The 21,511-nt window shown below is 41.3% G+C and overlaps 1 protein-coding gene across 1 annotated transcript; it reads left to right on the top strand.

Moving 5' to 3' along the window:
- The first annotated feature begins 776 nt into the window (after positions 1 to 776).
- On the top strand, positions 777 to 19,930 carry lman1 (lectin, mannose-binding, 1). Its single transcript, XM_084442381.1, has 13 exons — positions 777 to 992; positions 4,380 to 4,534; positions 5,790 to 5,897; positions 6,798 to 6,859; positions 7,169 to 7,268; positions 7,471 to 7,594; positions 7,830 to 7,888; positions 8,050 to 8,182; positions 8,626 to 8,810; positions 11,486 to 11,556; positions 15,251 to 15,398; positions 18,281 to 18,405; positions 18,497 to 19,930. Exons 1-13 carry the CDS (start codon positions 794 to 796, stop codon positions 18,531 to 18,533), a joined length of 1,506 nt encoding a protein of 501 aa, XP_084298507.1. The 5' UTR covers positions 777 to 793; the 3' UTR covers positions 18,534 to 19,930.
- Positions 19,931 to 21,511: the final 1,581 nt, after the last annotated feature.

Raw genomic sequence — 21,511 nt, 5'->3', positions numbered from 1 at the left:
ACGGACGCCACAAATCAGCCCCTGAGTTGGCTAGAGATACACAGTTTTCGCCGGTGGGTGCATGGAGATTGCCCGATCCGTAGTAGTACTAGCAGTAGCTGTTACATACAGCTGCAGCAGCTAGCCCACCTCACATTTTCTCCAGGAAATGTACTTTCTAGTTAAGTTTACTCTTCTTAATTCTAAGTAGCTTTCACAATAGGCCTATTAGGCTAGTGGCTAGGGAACTGGTTCTGGTCCGGTCAAAACATAACCCCAAACTTAACCCTAACCTTAAGCCTACAGTATCTCAACCCTAAACCTAAACCTAACCTTAACTCTAAACCTGACGGTGTATTTTAAACATTTGGGGAATTTTTAAAGAGCAGTTTATCGGATCATTACCATTATGATAGGTAAAACCATCTTGACCTTGTTTGGGCGGCCCGTGGACCCGACCCGTGCTTCGGATATGCTCCAAAATGTAATGGGTTCTAAGTTGGACCATGTAATTCTGCTAACAGACAAACATACGCACGCCACCGAAAGCATTATCTTTCACCCTGCGCTGTCGCTGGGGTGCAGGTAATAAATTGTGAAAAGTGCAACTTCAAGCACTTACTATATATCAGCTAACAAAGTGACATGTAATGTGCCAGTGCTTTGCATCACCAGCATCCCTCAAGCCACCTCACAGCCTGCCTCAGACTGTGACAGGCCGAAGCACTCGACCAATGAGAAAGCGCCGTGTTGGCCCTACTGGGTATCCGTCATCCTTTCTGATTCAGCGCTACGTCAGCACTGGACCCGAAACATGGAGGTGTCCAGAGGAAAGCGTCTGTGTGCAGATGCTTGCATACTAATAATAACTTTAATAATCCACCACAGTCATGCGGATATTGCCTCACCTGCAGAAGAACCACTACACCGCCGTTTTGAGTATAAGTACAGTTTCAAGGGACCCCATCTGGCCCAAGTGGACGGGAGCATTCCCTTTTGGGTGCACACTGGAAGTAAGTTTGGCTCCTTCTAACGTTTTATAAAGCTATAAAACTACTAACTAACGCTATTGAACTTTTTAATTTGTATGACCAAAGGGTTGGTATTAATACAAGCTATGCATGAGTGACAGATAGTTATCCTTGTCTAGCTAAGAAGTCTCTCTCAAGTTCCCTACAAGTTGCAGTGCAACTCATGATGACCGAGACTAAAGTTAGTTACGATTTACTGCTGCTCATTATCAGTATGCTGCTGCAACCTAGGTGGGTAGTTTAGTCAGCTAGATAGATAACCTAGGTGGATAGTTTAGTCAGCTAGATAGATAACCTAGGTGGATAGTTTAGTCAGCTAGATAGATAACCTAGGTGGATAGTTTAGTCAGCTAGCTAGATAACCTAGGTGGGTAGTTTAGTCTGCTAGATAGATAACCTAGGTGGATAGTTTAGTCAGCTAGATAGATAACCTAGGTGGGTAGTTTAGTCTAGATAACCTAGGTGGATAGTTTAGTCAGCTAGATAGATAACCTAGGTGGGTAGTTTAGTCTAGATAACCTAGGTGGATAGTTTAGTCAGCTAGATAGATAACCTAGGTGGATAGTTTAGTCTAGATAACCTAGGTGGATAGTTTAGTCTAGATAACCTAGGTGGATAGTTTAGTCTAGATAACCTAGGTGGATAGTTTAGTCTAGATAACCTAGGTGGATAGTTTAGTCAGCTAGATAGATAACCTAGGTGGATAGTTTAGTCTAGATAACCTAGGTGGATAGTTTAGTCAGCTAGATAGATAACCTAGGTGGATAGTTTAGTCAGCTAGATAGATAACCTAGGTGGATAGTTTAGTCAGCTAGATAGATAACCTAGGTGGGTAGTTTAGTCAGCTAGATAGATAACCTAGGTGGATAGTTTAGTCAGCTAGATAGATAACCTAGGTGGATAGTTTAGTCAGCTAGATAGATAACCTAGGTGGGTAGTTTAGTCAGCTAGATAGATAACCTAGGTGGATAGTTTAGTCAACTAGTTAGATAACCTAGGTGGGTAGTTTAGTCAGCTAGTTAGATAACCTAGGTGGGTAGTTTAGTCTAGATAACCTAGGTGGGTAGTTTAGTCCTCTAGCTAGATAACCTAGGTGGGTAGTTTAGTCTAGATAACCTAGGTGGATAGTTTAGTGAGCTAGATAGATAACCTAGGTGGATAGTTTAGTCCTCTAGCTAGATAACCTAGGTGGGTAGTTTAGTCTAGATAACCTAGGTGGATAGTTTAGTCAGCTAGATAGATAACCTAGGTGGATAGTTTAGTCAGCTAGCTAGATAACCTAGGTGGGTAGTTTAGTCAGCTAGATAGATAACCTAGGTGGGTAGTTTAGTCAGCTAGATAGATAACCTAGGTGGGTAGTTTAGTCTAGATAACCTAGGTGGATAGTTTAGTCCTCTAGCTAGATAACCTAGGTGGGTAGTTTAGTCTAGATAACCTAGGTGGATAGTTTAGTCAGCTGGCTAGATAACCTAGGTGGATAGTTTAGTCAGCTGGCTAGATAACCTAGGTGGGTAGTTTAGTCAGCTAGATAGATAACCTAGGTGGGTAGTTTAGTCAGCTAGATAGATAACCTAGGTGGATAGTTTAGTCAGCTAGATAGATAACCTAGGTGGATAGTTTAGTCAGCTAGATAGATAACCTAGGTGGATAGCAACCTAGTTTAGTCAGCTAGATAGATAACCTAGGTGGGTAGTTTAGTCAGCTAGATAGATAACCTAGGTGGGTAGTTTAGTCAGCTAGATAGATAACCTAGGTGGGTAGTTTAGTCAGCTAGATAGATAACTTAGGTGGGTAGTTTAGTGAGCTAGATAGATAACCTAGGTGGGTAGTTTAGTCAGCTAGATAGATAACTTAGGTGGGTAGTTTAGTGAGCTAGATAGATAACCTAGGTGGGTAGTTTAGTCAGCTAGCTAGATAACCTAGGTGGATAGTTTAGTGAGCTAGATAGATAACCTAGGTGGATAGTTTAGTGAGCTAGATAGATAACCTAGGTGGATAGTTTAGTCAGCTAGATAGATAACCTAGGTGGATAGTTTAGTCAGCTAGCTAGATAACCTAGGTGGGTAGTTTAGTCAGCTAGATAGATAACCTAGGTGGGTAGTTTAGTCAGCTAGATAGATAACTTAGGTGGATAGTTTAGTCAGCTAGATAGATAACCTAGGTGGATAGTTTAGTCAGCTAGATAGATAACCTAGGTGGATAGTTTAGTCAGCTAGATAGATAACCTAGGTGGATAGTTTAGTCAGCTAGATAGATAACCTAGGTGGGTAGTTTAGTCAGCTAGATAGATAACCTAGGTGGATAGTTTAGTCAGCTAGATAGATAACCTAGGTGGATAGTTTAGTCAGCTAGCTAGATAACCTAGGTGGATAGTTTAGTCAGCTAGATAGATAACCTAGGTTGGTAGTTTAGTCAGCTAGATAGATAACCTAGGTGGATAGTTTAGTCAGCTAGATAGATAACCTAGGTGGATAGTTTAGTCAGCTAGCTAGATAAACAGTAGCTAATCACCCAGGATCTTTGGGAGAAAGCAAGCTTTACCTTAGGTAAGGGCATGACTTGTAACCGTTAGGGGAACAGGTTATTCAACCTGGCTGTAATTCTTTTGGCAGCTTTACAAATATTATGTTCAGTCTTCTTATGAATTTGTAGCTAGCATTAGCTAGCTTAATCCAGATGAGTTAGTTAGTTAGTTACAGTACTTAGCTAGCTATAGCCCATTGTGTAACATACTTGCCATAGATGTGTCACAATTCGTGCTAGATGAGTCTTGCAGACAGACATGGCTTACTGCTCAGATGTTCAATAGGAAGGCTTAAATCAAGTGTAACATGCCTTACAAAGACCAGCTGTACATTTTGTCTAAAGTTGAGGCCTTTTTGATCTTGATACACACTCACACGCACAGGGGTGCAACAATAATCTGCTTTTCAAGTTGGTGTGATGACTGATCTGTGTATCTGTGGTGGTGCATAAGAAAGGGTTAACAAATCAGTTTCAAGGGGCAGTGCAAAGGTTAGTGGGATGAGGAACACTGGTTTTGGAGTCAGTGTTGCACACAGTTACCTGTTATCAGAATTCAATCATGTCTCCCCATGCAAGATTGTACTATTGCAACATATTTGTCTCACAAGAGCACAGGCATTAGATTAGGCCTACTTAAAGCCTAATTAAAGTATATTGTAAATATGCATCTAATAGACATACATTGATGTCTTGTTTTCGAGGGCATAGCTTCCATGGCTTGCTGGTAAAGTTATAATGAGTGAGCCTACTGTACATAACCCAAGTTATCTTTATGCTGTAATGACTTAGTTGAGTTGTGACGAACACCCAGCTTTGCTCATCTCCTTTCCTTTCCCATTCCAGATGCCATCCCCAGTGCAGACCAGGTCAGGATCACGCCTTCCCTCAAGAGCCAGAAGGGCTCAGTGTGGACTAAGAACACCATCAACTTTGACAGCTGGGAGGCCGAGGTGACCTTCCGTGTGTCTGGCCGAGGGAGAGTGGGAGCAGATGGACTGGTGAGGAGGAGCTTCCTAAGGTTTGCTGTCGCTCTTAAGCTGGAAATACACGAAGCCGACGGTCTGGCAAAACCAGCGGGGGTTCTAAACGTCGGGAGGTGTTTGCTTGGTGGGGCTGCATTTTTGGCTCTTGTTTGGACCTTATCGTGAAGTCGGGAGGAAATGAGCCAATCAGCACACAGTGGAGTTTTCAGGCGGGAGGAGGGGGAGTGAGCGGAAAGGGTGCGGAAGTTCAAGACAACGAAATTAAAGAAGACGGTACCTCCGCTGCATTTTCAAAACATCCGGCGAACTTGTAGACTAATCATCAGGATTTGTATTTGTTGATAGCCATGGCATTGAGAGGCTCTTTGGACATGGAGATTAAAGCCTTCCCTGAACTAGATACATGATAGGGCCTACAACCTAGACAGGACAATAATTACTCAGAGGAAAGTGATTGAGTATTAAACACAACTGGAAGAGCAGACTTTCTATCAGTGACATCAACTCAACACCAAATACACAGCGAGTTATGCACCATAGCATTTTGTAACATAACAAGCCAAGCCTTTAAAGGACAATGCTCGTTTTTGACAACCTGGACCTTATTTACGACATATTATAAGACGTTTGACTCACCGAGATCACTGGTGTAGTTGGGAGGCATGTAGAAGAAATTTAAAATCCAGCGCGAGCCAGTATATCCATGTAATGGCGGTGGTCGGGGCACTTAGAATGCAGTTTCTAAAAATCTATTTTCTGCCGCGAAACGGTTGTTTTCATCAATCTGTCTTGATGAATCGCTAGTTGTGCTTACATAGAGCATAGGCCTGTTGTGGTTTTCACATGCCATGATCTTTAGAAACGTCTTTTGAAACGAAATAGCTTCCTCACTTGCTCCAGCACTAATGCGCACAGTGCGCAATCGTTGCTCCAGCACGCTGTGCGCATGCGTGCTGGAGCAAGTGAGGAAGCTATTTCGTGTCTAAAGACGTTTCTTAAGATCATATTACAGAGGCATGTGAAATACCACAACAGGCCTATGCTGTGCCGTTGGCTTAGTTGCTGGCTGACCTATTAGTTAAAATGACCAGTGGCAGATACAGTCTGGCCTTCGCCTCATGTTCATCATGTTCTCGTCTCTAGACGACCGCCCTTAATACGCATGTATGACTCTTTGGCGTCGTCCTTGTTGATTTTAGATGCATTATGTGTTTGTGTACATTTGGACGTTGGGATTATGAATCAGTCAGTTCGTCTTCTGTCCCAACAGGCTGTGTGGTACACGACAGCACAAGGTCTAGACGGTCCCGTCTACGGTGCGTCTGACAACTGGAACGGTCTCGGCATCTTCTTCGACTCCTTCGACAACGATGGCAAGGTGTGTGGCTGAAGTTGTTGCTTTCCTTCGACTTTGTACCTGGCAAAAACATAGGATTCTTTACATAATCCACATTCCTACATGGGTCACGTTGTGATTTACAGTAATGTACAGTATTCACTCCATTGCCGTGGAGGGCACCCCCCTAATGGGACCTCCCGCCCCTCCTGAAAGACCCAAAAAGCCAAAAAATAGCAGACTTTTAGATTGCTAACAATTTTAGCATAAGTCAATGGAGTTTAACATAGCGAAAATTAGCGTCACGGCTAGCAGACATTTTCTGACTCAGAGTGAGAGATGATGAAATGAATATTTTCTGTTCCTGTAGCTAGGTACATAAGTTAAGTCTGTCTTCTGATGATATGTAGGCTAACATTAGCTAGGCTATGTGTTGTGCACCAATTGGCACAATTGCATTCAAGTTAATTCACATTTTTCCCATTTAGGCAATATATATATTAGGCTAAATATTGTTCATATTTGTTTAACTAAGTTATATGTAGGCCTACTTGTTTTATTTCAGCTGAGTGTAGAGAAATGCACCGATACTAACAAACATGGATATCTATGCTAACAAACGCCTAGCTGCTCATGTCTATGACGACACTGTCGACACCATGTATCCGTGCCTTGCCCGCTACGCGACAACACTAGTAGGGGCCTACCAACCCCCTGAAAAAAATCCTTGGGGAAACTGCACTGTGAGTTTGTCAATATCAAAACAGGATGGGAATTATAGATATACTGTATATTGCATTTAAATATGTAACAAACAATTTTGTTAGTTCTCAGGCGGGATGAGTTCTAAGGTTTGCTGGATTAAAGGAGAGACACATATGACCTTGACACTGCCGATTTGGTGGATTAGGATTAACTTGTTTCCTTATGACTTTGTTTCAGAAAAATAACCCCGCTATCGTAGTGGTGGGAAACAACGGTCAGCTTGTTTATGACCACCCAAAGTAAGTAAACACCTCCCTGCAGCTCGCTCACATCATCACTACTCACACCAACTCACATTTGACAACTGAAACAAGATTAGGAAATATAATTATTTGTGGTTTTGAGAAAATAACCCTCAATCTCTCCTAACCGTGAAAGCTTTAAATCACTTTCAGTGTGGATTAGGTCTTCTTCTCAGACTGTTTTTAATAACAGAATTTATTTTTTTGCTTGCTCTCCTTCAAACATAAAAAAATTACATTGTTATGTGTTGTGTTATATTGTGCCTATTCAGTTATACTTGAATTCTGAAAATGTTTCTGCTACAGTGATGGCACCACCCAAGCTCTGGGAACATGCTTAAGGGACTTCAGAAACAAACCATACCCTGTCAGAGCCAAAATAACCTACTACAAGAAGACGTTAACGGTAGGGACCAGCAACCCTCTGAAACATCTCAAACATAGACTGCAGGCACAAGTGGGCCCACACACTCACTCAGTCTACCATTCTGAATAATAGTCCACCAACATGACGTGTACTGTGAATTGAACTATTCGTTGTTAATTGGGGGACAAATTGCCAATCAGGTCTAATCCGTACATTAAACCCAGTAACTCTGTCCTCTCAGGTGATGATTAACAATGGTTTCACGCCAGACAAAGACGACTACGAGTTCTGTACCAAGGTGGAGAACATGGTCATTCCTGCGGAAGGCTACTTTGGCGTTTCAGCTGCTACTGGTGGTTTAGCAGGTGGTTATTTTATAATACTGAAGAATTTAAACTGTTTAATGCACATGATCTAACATGCTACAGATTTCCAATTCCCCATTCTGACTTTACACTGTGAGATTGCGACATCATTTTAGTTTATATATATGATTATATATTAATTATACGTACAGTATATTATATACATATAATTACTTTCAGTGTAATGTGTGACGTATGTATTTCTTTTAAAACTGAACATGTTTCTGCCCTTTAGACGACCATGACGTTCTCTCCTTCTTGTTGTTCAGACTAACCGAGCCAGGCCAACAACTGGTAACTAGATTCCCCTCATACCACTCTTCAGTGCAATTTAATTAGCAGAACATCAGACTGAAATTGTGTGGGCATTCCTCAATAGCTGTATTTGAGTGTGCGGCGTAGCCTAAGGGGCCTCTCGTGAGTTCAGAGTGCTTGTTTTGTCTCTCCCATTGAAGCCCCCACCTGAAGCCGAGATTCCCAAGGAGGAGAAGGACAAGTACCAGGAGGAATTTGAGAACTTCCAGCAAGAGCTCGACAAAAAGAAAGAGGAGTTTCAGAAAGAGCATCCGGACGTCCAGGGAGAACCCGGTTAGTTTCAATGCAAAAACACTCACAATATTTACCTCATTCTTATTGGCTGCGCTCTATTTTATCTTTTTACATTCACGCTCTTCATTCATCCTTTTTTTTTAATATTACAGAATGATGATATACTGTACCAACGTAAATCACAAAGAATGGATGAAGTGAGGGACACTTGTTGTATTTTACTCAATATACTGTATAAAGTTTAAACATGTTGTTGGGTTAAGGCTTTACACTATGCTCTCTTGAATAGAATTCAGATCGGATGCTTAATGTAATGCGTTATGTGCATCTGATGCTTAATGTAATGCTTAATGTGCATCTGATGCTTAATGTGATGCTTAATGTGCAGTACTGGTACTTCAGGATGTGGGTAGTCTAATTTGGTGTGCGTGTGTGCGTGTGTGCGTGTGTGTGTGTGTGTGTGTGTGTCTCTTCCTGAGTAGTCGAGGACCTGTACGAGAGCGTGAGCGACCGGGAGATCCGCCAAGTGTACGAGGGGCAGAACAGGATCCACCTGGAGATCAAGCAGCTCCACCGGCAGCTCGCCATGATTCTGGACGAACAGCGCAGATACGTCTCTGTGATCACGGACGAGGTTACCAAGCGTGGTTCAGCAGACGCAGGACAGGTTAGACCACACACACACACACACACACACAAATACACACACACACACAAATACACAGAACAATACATGTATTTGTAGACCCGTATGGCAGTTTTTCTCCTTTCCACCAATGCGAGCCTAGTTCAGGTTCTGGGCTGTTGCTAGGGCCAGTTCGCAGTTGGTGCAACTTGCGAACCTAAGAAGCGGTTTGCTTTTCCGCGTTCTAGAGAGCCACTTCAGTACGTCACTGTATACATCTCCACTTTCTCAGCAGATAGCGCCAACATCAAGCTAGGGATGCACCGATCCGTTATTCAGATCGGATAGCAGCCCCGATATTGAATAAATAACTAGATCGGATATCGGTGGCAATGGGCCCGATCCATAGGAACCACTCTATTCTATCCATTTCTATGCTGTGCGCTCCAGTAAGCCACCGTAGATCTGGGAAATCTGGGGTGTCACAGTTGTTTTAATGTTTTGGGACCACTGCAATCAGTTTGACACAGTCATTTGCAAAACAGTCTGTACATTTCCTTAAAGATTTAAAAAAAAGATTTAAAAATTTTAAAAAAAATTAAAGTTTGTTCCCATGGGGTCTCCTGTCCGTCTGAAAAAACGAAACATTTACCTTGTAATTAAACATGCAAAGTATAGCCTAATGTATAACGGGTAATTACTGAGACACCTACTGTAGGTATAATTTCAAAACAGGAGTATTTAAAATGTTCAATTACTGCACATAAATTCAATAACTGACTAGGGATGCACCTATATGAAAATCTTGGCCGATACCGATAACAGATATCAATATTGCTGTTATGGCTGATAATCGATATTTACCGATGTTGATATGTTTATATGATAATCAAAATGTTTACATACTGAAAAACACAAGTAAATTGTCTGTATTTCCAAAACATTGGGAAAATTCGATAAATCATAGGTTTACACATTGTTTCCTCTCAAAAACACACAACAGCAGCTAGACAGAAATAATTGTTCACATTTGCCTTTTTGGCACATCGGCCGATACCGATATAATTGCCGATATATCATGCACCCCTATAACTGACATAGAACCACCAGGTAACCGCATTTTTACATTGCATCTATAACGTCCAGTGACAAAATACTGTCCCGTCGGGGTTTGAACCCACAACGTTCAGTTTGAGAGGTGAACTCCCTAACCACTAAACCACCGTAGATCTGGGAAATCTGAAATCGTGTGGTAGCAACATAGAACTGCAGGTCAGCAACCCGACGGACCCAGGGAGGGACAGAGGGATTGACAACCCGACATTTGCTGTCTGTGGTGTGCTGGCTTACAGCCACGCACAAAAACAGTTCAATGCAGTACAGAAGCAATACAGTAAGAATATGGTGTGTGCAAAGTGCATAAAGTGTATGTTAATGATAATAATTAAGTTAATGATAAATAATAATTCAAGAAAAAAGACTGCTGGTATCTGTATCGGAACGGTATCGGCTGATATCCAAATTCTGGTATCGGAATCGGATTGGAACTGATGTGAAGTGGATCGGTGCATCTCTACATCAAGAATGAAACGGCTATTCCACAGCACTTAGGCTGTTTCTACGCTTAGCTAGCTAAGGTAGATAACTACCAAGCTGTGGTACTATAACATGACTGTTTCTATATTTCTAGTATCATCATTGCTAAAGATACATGTTCCAGAACAGTATCAGTGACATACTGTAGCACTGTTTGTCTATCTGAATAAACCAACTCAACTGGGAGTCCTGGTGCCTTTAGCCATGAATGACACTGGTCTGCTTGTTTGTTGTGCGACATCAACCTATCAGTTGTCAAAACGCAGTGCCAAACAGGTTATGCAAGCTATTGTTCCCAAATAAAAGTTAAGCTTGTGTCATCATGTGTTTGATACGTTATTTGACTGCCTGTCGCAAATATCAGCCACAGTTGCCCACAGTTGAGGGCACAGCTCATGATAATCTCCGATCCCCTGACGTAAGCAGGTCTGTTCCAGACCAGCAAAGTAATAGGTCCGCAGCTGAACCAGTTTTCTGGGCCAAGAGCCAGGATCTTTCTGTCAAAACACAGCAAGATTGTTCAAGATTAGGCACCCGCTCAAGACTGGCCCTCGAAATGCCTTGGTGGAAAAGGGATATCAGCCTCGTACCAAAACTAGAGGGTACAGTGGTTATATGAACCACTCCCAGCTATATACCGCGAACCTCCACATCTGTTCTACTGATTGTTTGACTTTAGATCGACCCGTGTTTGTTAATTTGTCCGTGCGTGCGTTCGTCTGTACCAGAGCCCACCACCAGGAGCCACTTGACACAAATCATTTTTCCGATTTCCAAGTACATAATGTAATGTAAAAATATAGTCTAGCACATGGCATCTTTGCCAGACAATTGAGGAGTGAGTGCTCGGGGGGCTTTATACTTTTCACACTGTCTAGAGCTCCGGGAGTTCAATTCTATGCACATGAAATTAATAACACTTGAAACATTTCATGTATTCAAATTCATTAAGAAAATATCACGTTTCCACTCCTTCATTACCACAAAGGAACATGGGTCATGGGTGGGGGACAACATGTTTACTGTTTACATCTGGCTTGTGTATACATCATCATTTGGGTTATTCTTACCCATTTTATCCCTACAATTCAGTAAAACAAGCTCGATTTATTGTCTGTCAGGTCCCCGACCAACAGATGGGCGCAGTGGTTGCTACACAACAGGAGTTACTCAGAAACCTGAACGAGTTGAAGTAAGTAACTTTTTTGTTAATTTTCAAGCGTATTTGTTTGTCACATACTATACTATACATAAGAATCTGAATCTGCCTAGAAAAACAAGCGAAATCCAGGCCATAATATCGTTAAATCACACATGTGATCTCAGTATACAGTACTCCCACCGTCACAGGTGTTCCTGCTGTGGCTGCCTTGTATGACCCCCTCACACACACACACACACACACACACACACTCCCTCCTTCTCCTCTCAGCTAGTATGATACCTTAACCCCCCATCCTCTATCCACCCTCAGAATAAACAATAACCTCATCCCTCCTGAGCTCATCCCTTAACCAGGGGTCTCTCCCCGCTCGCAGGCCATTTCCGGCCCGCCCCACCCCTCCATCCGGCCTACGACATGATGTCAGAAATATTATGTAATCCGGTCCGCAAAATAGTTTCTTGTACACGGCGCCGGCAGGCTGGCCTACAAAGCGAAATTCAAGTCACTCAAACGTGAGGCGAAATGCTGTTATTGTGCGCAGTGCGAGGTGAGTGCTGCATACTGTTACAGATACAATCAATCCGCACGCGACTATGAACTAGGAACTATGAACGGAATGCAGCCAGCCACCGAGAGGCTGTTTTCATGGGGTTAGCGTTAGGAACACAGAGGGTTTCAAGAAAGATAGACATTGTACTATTTTTTTGTGGAGTTCAATGGAAATGCTATCTGCCTGATATGCAATAAAAAAAGTTGCCATTCTAAAGGAATGTAATGTCAAACATCATTCATTACTAAACATGGAGAACACTATGAGTCATATGGAGATGGGAGGAAAAAACAAGCCACACAGCTGTCTTTTAAGATACTTGAACTTTAATAAATGCAAGTACAAGTCCAGGGCAGGCTTACAGTAGTGATGCACATCTTGAAGCTGAAATAGAATAAGGTACAAATGTTGGCTATTCAAGATAAAATAAAAGGGTAAAAGATTTGCACTAGCTGTTAAAATATATTAAAATGTATAGAAACCGCTGTTTGAATTTGTATGATGAAATTGGTAGTTGTGGGATAGTCTCGCAACGTTTAGAGACTGACTCATGAGTCTAGTTATGGAAATAAAAAATGACATTTTCAGAACTATTGCACTTTCTTATAGTTAGTAGTACTTGAGTGTTGAAGTGGCCCTCCTATGAGATTCCCAGCCAATTTGAGTTTGAGATCCTGCCCTACACCATATTTGCGTTCAGCTCTTGTTACTCGTATTGCATTTTGTGCATGAGAAGAGACTGCTGGTCGCTGTTGCGAAAAAAAATACATTATTTTATTATTTTTTCCTATAAACATGTCACTGTTTCTTAGGTGTACTGTATGTTTGTCGAACATATCAAATATTAAGCCTTACTCAAGGTGCGCTACCTACACCTGTGTGAGGGGAAACATGATCTAATAGTTTTGTTTGCTCAGGCTGGATTTAATTATTGAGGCATGTATGGATACTATTGTACTTGGACTTGCTTGACTCAAAATGTAACCTGGATACTTTCTTCCTCATTCCCTGTAATTTCACACAACAGAAATAAGAGGGGACAGAGAACAGGTGACACAGGGGGGAGGGTTGAGGGGAGATTTAAACCCAGGGGTCTTAACTACCTTGTCACATTTTCACATAATTGACCTCTCTCATTTGGCATTGTTTTAGGATGTCCATATGATCAGATAATACAGATTGAGTCTCTGTGTCGTCTATGAGGCTGAAAATCAAATTAATGTTTGATCGTGGTACTGTACTTGGCTTAGCCTGATAAAAACCAACTTTGCCATTATCACATCAATTGTTTTTTTTGCCTCTGACTAATATATTTTATAGATATATTTATGCCTTAAGGGGCTTTTGACAGGGTTGTTGACACATCGAGATTAGTCAACTTTTTCTCAAGTGAATACATTATCAGCAGTTTACAGTATTCCTCTTATTTACTTGAACTGTCTTCATGCCTGTGCTTCATATAGCCTACTGTAAATTCCATAAATGGCTGGGAAAGACGAGGCATTGTGGCATGACTCAGTTGGGCGGAAAGAGCATTACTGATCAGAACATGTGGTGATTGTTCTACACCCATGGGTGAGTACTTATTAAGTCCTTAATCTACAAGATGATACAGATCAGGAGTACGCCATGTTGGAATTAATTTATTATGTCAATGGGATTACTCCATAGTAACAATCACCACATGTACTGATTGGTAATGCTCTTCCCCCCAATTGAATCATGCCACAGTTAGTATCCTGTCTTTTCTAGTGTCCTCAACTTCTTCTACAGGAAATGTGGGGCAACATTTTGATTATACATTTAAGTACTGTTCACATACAGTAAAGTGTTTTAATTTTATATTATTAGATTGAATCAGACTCCTTTCCAAAGTTCTGTTGGAGCCTTCTACCAAATAGCAAATGAGTTACAATCCCTTTCACTTAACATCTTCAATAGTGAGGTGAAAGGCTAATGATATTAGTGAAAGGACCTGCTCTAAGTGGGTGTGGTTAATGGTGGCAGAAGTGTGTGGAGAACAGGCAGAGGTGTGTGGAGAACAGGCAGAGGTGTGTGGAGAACAGGCAGAGGTGTGTGGAGAACAGGCAGAGCCACCGTCAGATGACTCAAAGATGATGGCAACACAGGAGGAGGCAGATGATTGGGGTCAACATCACTCAGGTGGTTTTATTGACACGCTTATGTCTGTGCTGAAATTAAATGATACATATGCAGTGCTTTATAATCCATAATCCATACAACCAATAACAAAAAATACAAAAGCCATCTACATGTATTCTCTATCAATCAGTAATCAATATCAATCAATCATAACACCAATAATCAATCACCCAGTCAGTGCCAGTGCATATATCAACCAAACAATTAGTGCTGTGACCAAACAATTGACACCCCTAAACCATGTAGACCAAACAATCAAACAAAAGGCAAACTGGTGGTCCTACATAACAACAGTGATCAACAATGGAAAACGTCAACCCCAACTCCCCAAAAACATAACGAACTTACGTTAACTGAAAAGACGCACAGGAAAGGGGGTGAAGTAGGGGGGCACCAGGGGATCCCAGGTGAGCTGCCAAATAATGAGTCAACTTCCTGCAGCTCATCTGCTGCTACCCCTCCCCCAACAGGTCAGTCAGAGGGCCTCAGCCTAGCAGCAGATTCAAAAACAATACTAGAAACTAGAAAATAAATTACCAGGACGGGGAGTTGTCTACAATCAGATTGTGGCTTAGATTAATATTTAAATTGCTGACACTGTCCAAATAATAACATTTTAAATCAACCAATTCAACTAAATGTTGGCCACTCCTGATTGCATTTTGTTGATATTTCACAAAGTACATAGGTCTTAAGATGGTTTGTGTGTGATAAAAGCATGTTTAAAGAGGAGATTCATCTAGCAATCATGGTCCCTTTCTGTTGGATGGTAATTTTTCATTTTCAATGTTGAAGAATTTACAGTATGGTTTCTTGTGAATCATGATTAAGATTAATTTTGGAGAATTACTGAAATATTCCGATTGATGGATTGTCTAGGCCTATTCCTTGTTTATTCCTAGGCAATTCTCATATTAGTGAAAATGACTATTTCATCAAATCTGCTGTGCTACTGTACTAGTATGTTGAACAGTGTGAATTAAGGCTCTGGATTGTTTGTCTCCTCAGAAGCTCATTTAGTGAATCCCTGAACCAGATTGGAAAAGTCCAGAATCCAGGCATGGGCACGTATGAGACAGGGCAACACTTCAACGACATCAAGGAACATCTACATGTGGTTAAGAGGAATGTGGAGAACTTGATCCAACGTAATGTGGTGAGCATAGCGCTGGTTTACAACATCCCCCACACGCCGTCAAATCTCAAAGTAGATCTCCCTTCAGTCTTGGCTTTTAACTAGTGGTGTCAACCGATTACAAAATTTAATCAAATTAATTATATGATCTGTATTAATCAAATTAATCGCAGATAATCATATATCAATATTTGCTGAGAAAAGACCTCAAATGAAGATATATTAGAAGTCAATATATTGTTTTATTTCAATATTATACTGTATATAAGTTGGCATATGGCACGAGAACCCCAGCTTCGCGTCGTGTCTAACAAGACCTCCTAGCCTAGCCCCATATGTGATACTATGCCGCTTCGCTATAGTCACACCTTCTTCCCATAGGAAAAAGGGGGTATACGGTGTTCCTTGTCACTTCTTACCTATTTCCCGACGTCGTATATCTTATGTGAAGGTATCCACTTGCTTTATGGATGTCTAACAAAAACGGGGTATAAAAATGAGAGGCCGGGGTGAAATATCTGCTTAAATCCGATTCATTGACAGACTGTGACTTAACATTTTTAATTTTCAATGCGACTGCTTCATGTTTGGCTTTTCTCACATTAGTAAAGCTTTTTCTTCGGCTTTTCTCGCATTAGAAAGAAAAGCTGAAGAAGACGTGGTCGCATTGAAAATAGTCTATTAGTCACAGTCTGTCAAAGAATCTGATTCATTTGGAACTATTGGGTGTGAGCAGTGCAATTAAGCTAAGTTAGCAAGTTAGAAACAATAATAAGCTTTATTTATACAGCACCTTTCATACACAAGTGTAGCACAAAGTGCTTTACATAAAAAGATATACAAAAATATGATACAGAGGATTACATAGAGATACCATAATGAAAGATATAAAAAAACAAACATTCATTAATAAATACAATATTAAAAACATATCTTATATCATAAAAAAGAGAAAAAGAAAAATACAGTGTTTAAAACTAATCAGAAAGATATAAACAGTGCTAAACAAATAAGTCTTAAGATCTCGTTTTAAAGCTTCGGCAGTTTCAGCCCTTCTGATGCTCTCCGGCAGAGTGTTCCAGAGCCGGGGGGCAGAAAAGCTGAAAGCTGCCTCCCTGTGTTTCTTTGTCGTAGCCTTGGGAACTACTAGAAGTTCGGTGCCCAATGATCTCAAGGGTCTAATTGGTGTGTATCTGTTAAGCATGTTGGTGATGTACTCAGGTGCAAGGCCATGTAGTGATTTATAAACTACTAGTAGAATTTTGAAGTCTATTCTGGAGCTAACAGGTGACCAGTGCAGTGATCTTAAGACTGGTGTGATGTGTGACCTGCCTCTAGTTTTGGTGAGGACTCGTGCTGCAGCGTTCTGTATCATCTGGAGTTGGTTGATAGCTTTTTTTGGCAGACCAGCCAGGAGAGCGTTGCAGTAGTCTAGTCTGCTGGTGACAAACGCGTGCATGAGTCTCTCTGTGTCAGTCTGAGATAAGAAAGGTTGCACCCTGGCAATGTTTCTTAGGTGGTAGAAGGAGACTTTGGTAATGTTTTTGATGGGACTCTCAAAATTTAGGTCAGGGTCGAGTATGACGCCTAGATTTCTAACCTGGCATTTAGTGCTCAAGGCCTGCGTTTTGAGGTGGGCGGCTAGCTTCTCCCTCTCTGCTTTCCCACCTATAATCAGGAGCTCTGTTTTGTTCCGATTCAACTGCAGGAAGTTATGTGACATCCATTAATTTGTCGGCAATGCATTGTATGAGGCTATCTGTAGGATCATAGTTGTTGGGTGTTACAGAAACATATAATTGGGTGTCATCTACGTAGCTATGGTAATTGATATTGTGCCGCCTTAGAATGTTTCCAAGGGGCAGCATGTATAGGCTAAAGAGTAGGGGCCCTAAGATTGAACCCTGGGGGACCCCACAGGTCATATGATATTTCTTAGAATTATGGTCATCGAGGGTCATGTAATATTAACGTCCAGTCAAGTAGGTTCTGAACCAGTTAAGGACTGGACCAGCGAGACCAACCCAACTCTCAAGTCTCTCGGTAAGAATGTCGTGATCAACTGTATCAAAAGCTGCACTTAAATCTAGAAGGGCAAGAATAGAGAGCTTTCCAGAGTCGGTGTTGATCCTCAGGTCTTTTACAACCTTGACTAGTGCCGTCTCCGTACTATGGCGGGAGTGGAAGTCTGATTGGAACCTGTCAAAAGTGTTATTCACATCTAAGAAATGGTTTAGTTGTTTAAATACAGCTTTTTCAATGATTTCACTCATTAAAGGGTGCCATGTTATTGCTCTGACACCACATTATTCCGACCACTCAATAGTCCGAAAAATGCACCACTGGTCCGACATCCCATTATTCTGAAAACACAAAACCCATTGCTCCGACGTCCCATTGTTCCGACCAGTGTCTTTCACTTGGTTCTCTGTAGGCTATAATTTGACTGACTTCTGGCCCACATATACTGTAAGTCCACTTCATGTGGGGCTTATAGTTTCGTAAACAACCACGTCTTTAGGCTATTATGAAAATGGCATATCTCAGACAATCACATGGCACAAGAAAACAACAGGCCTATGTACTAAAAATAGGCTGCAGAAATGGGCGATACGTGCCGCTATGGATATGAATATTAAGTAGGCTATAGCTTAAACAGTGGAAATTCACTTCTTAAATTGCCTAGCCTAATAACAGGCAACATTTCACCAAACTAGCGATACAAGCAATTAACATGAATACTAAGGGATAGCCCCTCGGCCCCAAGCGTGGGGGGGGGGGGCGAAACCAACCTACCCCTACGACGAAGAAGAAGCACTCCCTCTCGTGTGTTATTGCTTAAATTGAAGCATTAAATTGACAGTCCTACTTTTAACACATTTTCTGTTATTTGGTGACTCTAGAACCCCGGTGAAAAAGTGGTGAAGTGCCCAGAACTGCCTCCAATGCCTTCCTGTCTGTCCACGGTTCACTTTGTGATCTTTGTAGTCGTTCAGTCGATCCTGTTCTTTAGCTACGTCGCATACAGGTGAGAGCTAGCAATACCTTTACTCTGTCATTTGGTTGTTTCTGTTTCATTTTCTACCATAATCATTTTTTATTTCATTTTCTCCCTGTAGAAGTCAACAAGAAGCAGCAGCAAAGAAGTTCTTTTGATATCAGTGAAAGGGAAGTTAATGAGGTACTGTCCATTTTGCTGGTTTTTGGTTTGTTTTTGTTTTCAAATTGTAAATTATTGTAGTTTAAAATGAGATTAAGAACTTTTTAATTTTTAATTTGGTCAGAACTACAGGGTGTGTATGAATGCTTGCTAAAAGTGTGTGGGACCTTTTGTTAAAGATTCCCAACATGATGTAATATATTACATACAGTATTTTGCCAAATCTTGGGAAATTTGTTCTATGGACTGGTTTACCACAAGGTCCCATCTCTGAGAATGAACCACTGTCTGTTCACATAGTTTGGAAAACTGTGGATTGAATGTGCAATTTTGTATTAATGTCGGAACTATGTGGATGTAGACTCCAAGAGCAGATGTTCAGTATGTATGTGTCTTGAATGGATGAATCATGCCAAAACCTGACATGTTCTTTTTCTTCTCAAGAGATTTACATAAACAAAATACAAACCCTCTTGGTGTCTATCAGTCTATTGTATCAAGCAATATCAACAACATTGTTAACGGAACAACAATATTAACATTGTTAATGGTCAAACTCCACATACTGTAAAATGCTACACAAACACACACACACACACACATACATATATGCTAGGGCTGTCAGTCGATTAAAATCAATTTGGTTGGATTTTTTCTTATATTTGGTCGCAAATAATCACACATCAATTATAAGTGAAGATATTTCAATTTAAAGACATTACATTATTGTGGCAGATGAGTAAAGCATTGAATAGACATTACAAATGGTGGCTTTAGAAGTTAATACATTGTTTTATTAAATTATTATTTGCAATATATTGTTACGTCTTCTGTATGTGTCAGGCTATCAATCAATCAATCTGAGCAACATATTTGGCTTGCCAATACGTCCAGTTTTGTTTTTGTTTTCAAAACTATTGTGCCTCTTGATGGCGGCTTGTAAGCTGCATCAGAGAACGCAATTTGAAAAGCTTCCATTAAGCATGTGATTAATTTGCATTAAAAAAGTGTGTTATTTAACATAATTTATTGCACTAATTAAATTGACAGCCCTAATATATACATACTGTGTATATATATGATGTACTGTATATGTAGTTGACTTAACTCTGATCATCTGGGACAGGTTGTTGATACTGTTTGTTACTCTGTGTACATGCTCCTCAGGTGTTCATGTAGCCTAATGCGATCTCTGACACCCCAGAGCAGAGCTGCCTCTTGTTGTCTAAAGGCGTGAGATAAATGGTCAGTAGCCATGAGTCCAAGCGGTAATTGTTTATATGTTTAGAAGACATGCTGAGGGCCTTGATTAAGACAGAGAGCAACACTACAGCACAATGATGAGGTGTAGATACTATGTAGATACAATACTATGGACACCAAGGCCCATCGGCATCCTGATGTTTGCTATCATACTTCTCCAGTGACACAGTTTATTGCCCTGAAGGAGATTTCAATTGACTTGTAGGCAGGCCTAATGTCTGTCAGGACTCGTGCGACTGAGGAAGCCCCTCTTCCAGGAAGACTACTGTACCAGTTGCTAAGGCAACTGTGTGGATTCTAATGAAGAATAAAAGCATCAGGTACAAGCGGTATGATATGGATTGTGTTTGAGCAATGATTTCTATTGGCTCCAGGTCACGTACAGTAACAGTTGCCTCGGTCTCCATAATCCTGCTGCCGTGTGTACAGAAATATACACTGTCCCCTGGAGCGTCTAGAAAGTGGACGGACACTGCTGGTAACATGAACTGGAAAAATGACCACAGAATCCATCCCTGTAGAAGGACGACGCACAGTCGAAGAATACCGTCTACCAGATATATTCCTATTCATGTATCAGGACCCAACAGTCAACCCTAGTGTATGCGCTGCACCTTTTAAGCATCGGTGCAGTAATCTCCTTTCTCTCTCCTCCCCCTCTCCGTCACTCCCTCCTTCTCAATCTCTCTCTCCCTCTGACTTTACAGTATCTCTCTATCTCGGATAACTCTCTCTCTCCTCTCTTCCCATAAGCTCCCCCTATAACAGAAGAGGATTAGAGCGGTGCTTGTGAAAGTCCAGCACATCTGCCATGCAAGCCATCTTCCTGAATCAGATGAAAAGCAGAGCAATAATCGTTGCCTAGCAATGTGTACCAGGCATTACTCCATACATTCTGATTGAAGAGATTTCAGGAAATATCCCAATACACTACTGCCTGTTATCTGTACTTGATTATAGGAAGAGGTACACTAATATCAACAATATACTCATCAGTTAACATGGTAATCTTGATTTAATTATTTTTAATAGTTTTAGATGCTCCGGGATTGTTACAGAATCATTGCCTGCTGAAGTGCTGAAAAATAACTCATTCAACCCTGCATTTTAATACAATAATATGCCTTTTCAAGGCAACTGTTTGCAACTGAATGCTGTTTGGAATTTTTTGGAAAAACAAAACGCTGCCTCGGAAGAGTTTTCTTTATGGTCTTCATCTGGTGCCTATACCATAACAATAGGTGGACATTTTGATTATGAAAGCACAATGAATTCAGATGATTTCAACTTTGATTTGGTGTTGTTAGTCCATCTTGACATGATGACATGTAAACCCAGTGGAAAAGCAGATCAACTCTGGCCGCTTTCCTCTCATCCCCTCAGTCAAGTGGAAAGTGAAGTTCTGAAACCTTGAATCCTAATCCATTTTTCCAGGGATAAACAACATGCGGCCTTGTATTGGAGATGAGGGCTGCTTAACAAGACCAGTAGAATGGAGGATGAGGAGGGCTGTGTGAGGGAGGGGATGAACACATGGGTACCACTTCTCTTTCCCCTCACTTCCAGCTCCAGCCCTAGACCCATTTCTAGCCCCAGCTCTGGCTCCAGTCCCTGCTCTAGTTCTAGCCCCAGTCCTAGCTCCATCCCCAGCTCTAGTTCTAGCCCCAGTCCTAGCTCCATCCCCAGCTCTAGTTCTAGCCCCAGTCCTAGC

This window comes from Borostomias antarcticus (assembly GCF_949987555.1).
Source record: "Borostomias antarcticus genome assembly, chromosome: 8".
NCBI classification, from domain to species: domain Eukaryota; kingdom Metazoa; phylum Chordata; class Actinopteri; order Stomiiformes; family Stomiidae; genus Borostomias; species Borostomias antarcticus.
Note: the sequence above shows the minus strand (reverse complement) of the source record. Positions and strands in the feature narration are given on the sequence as shown.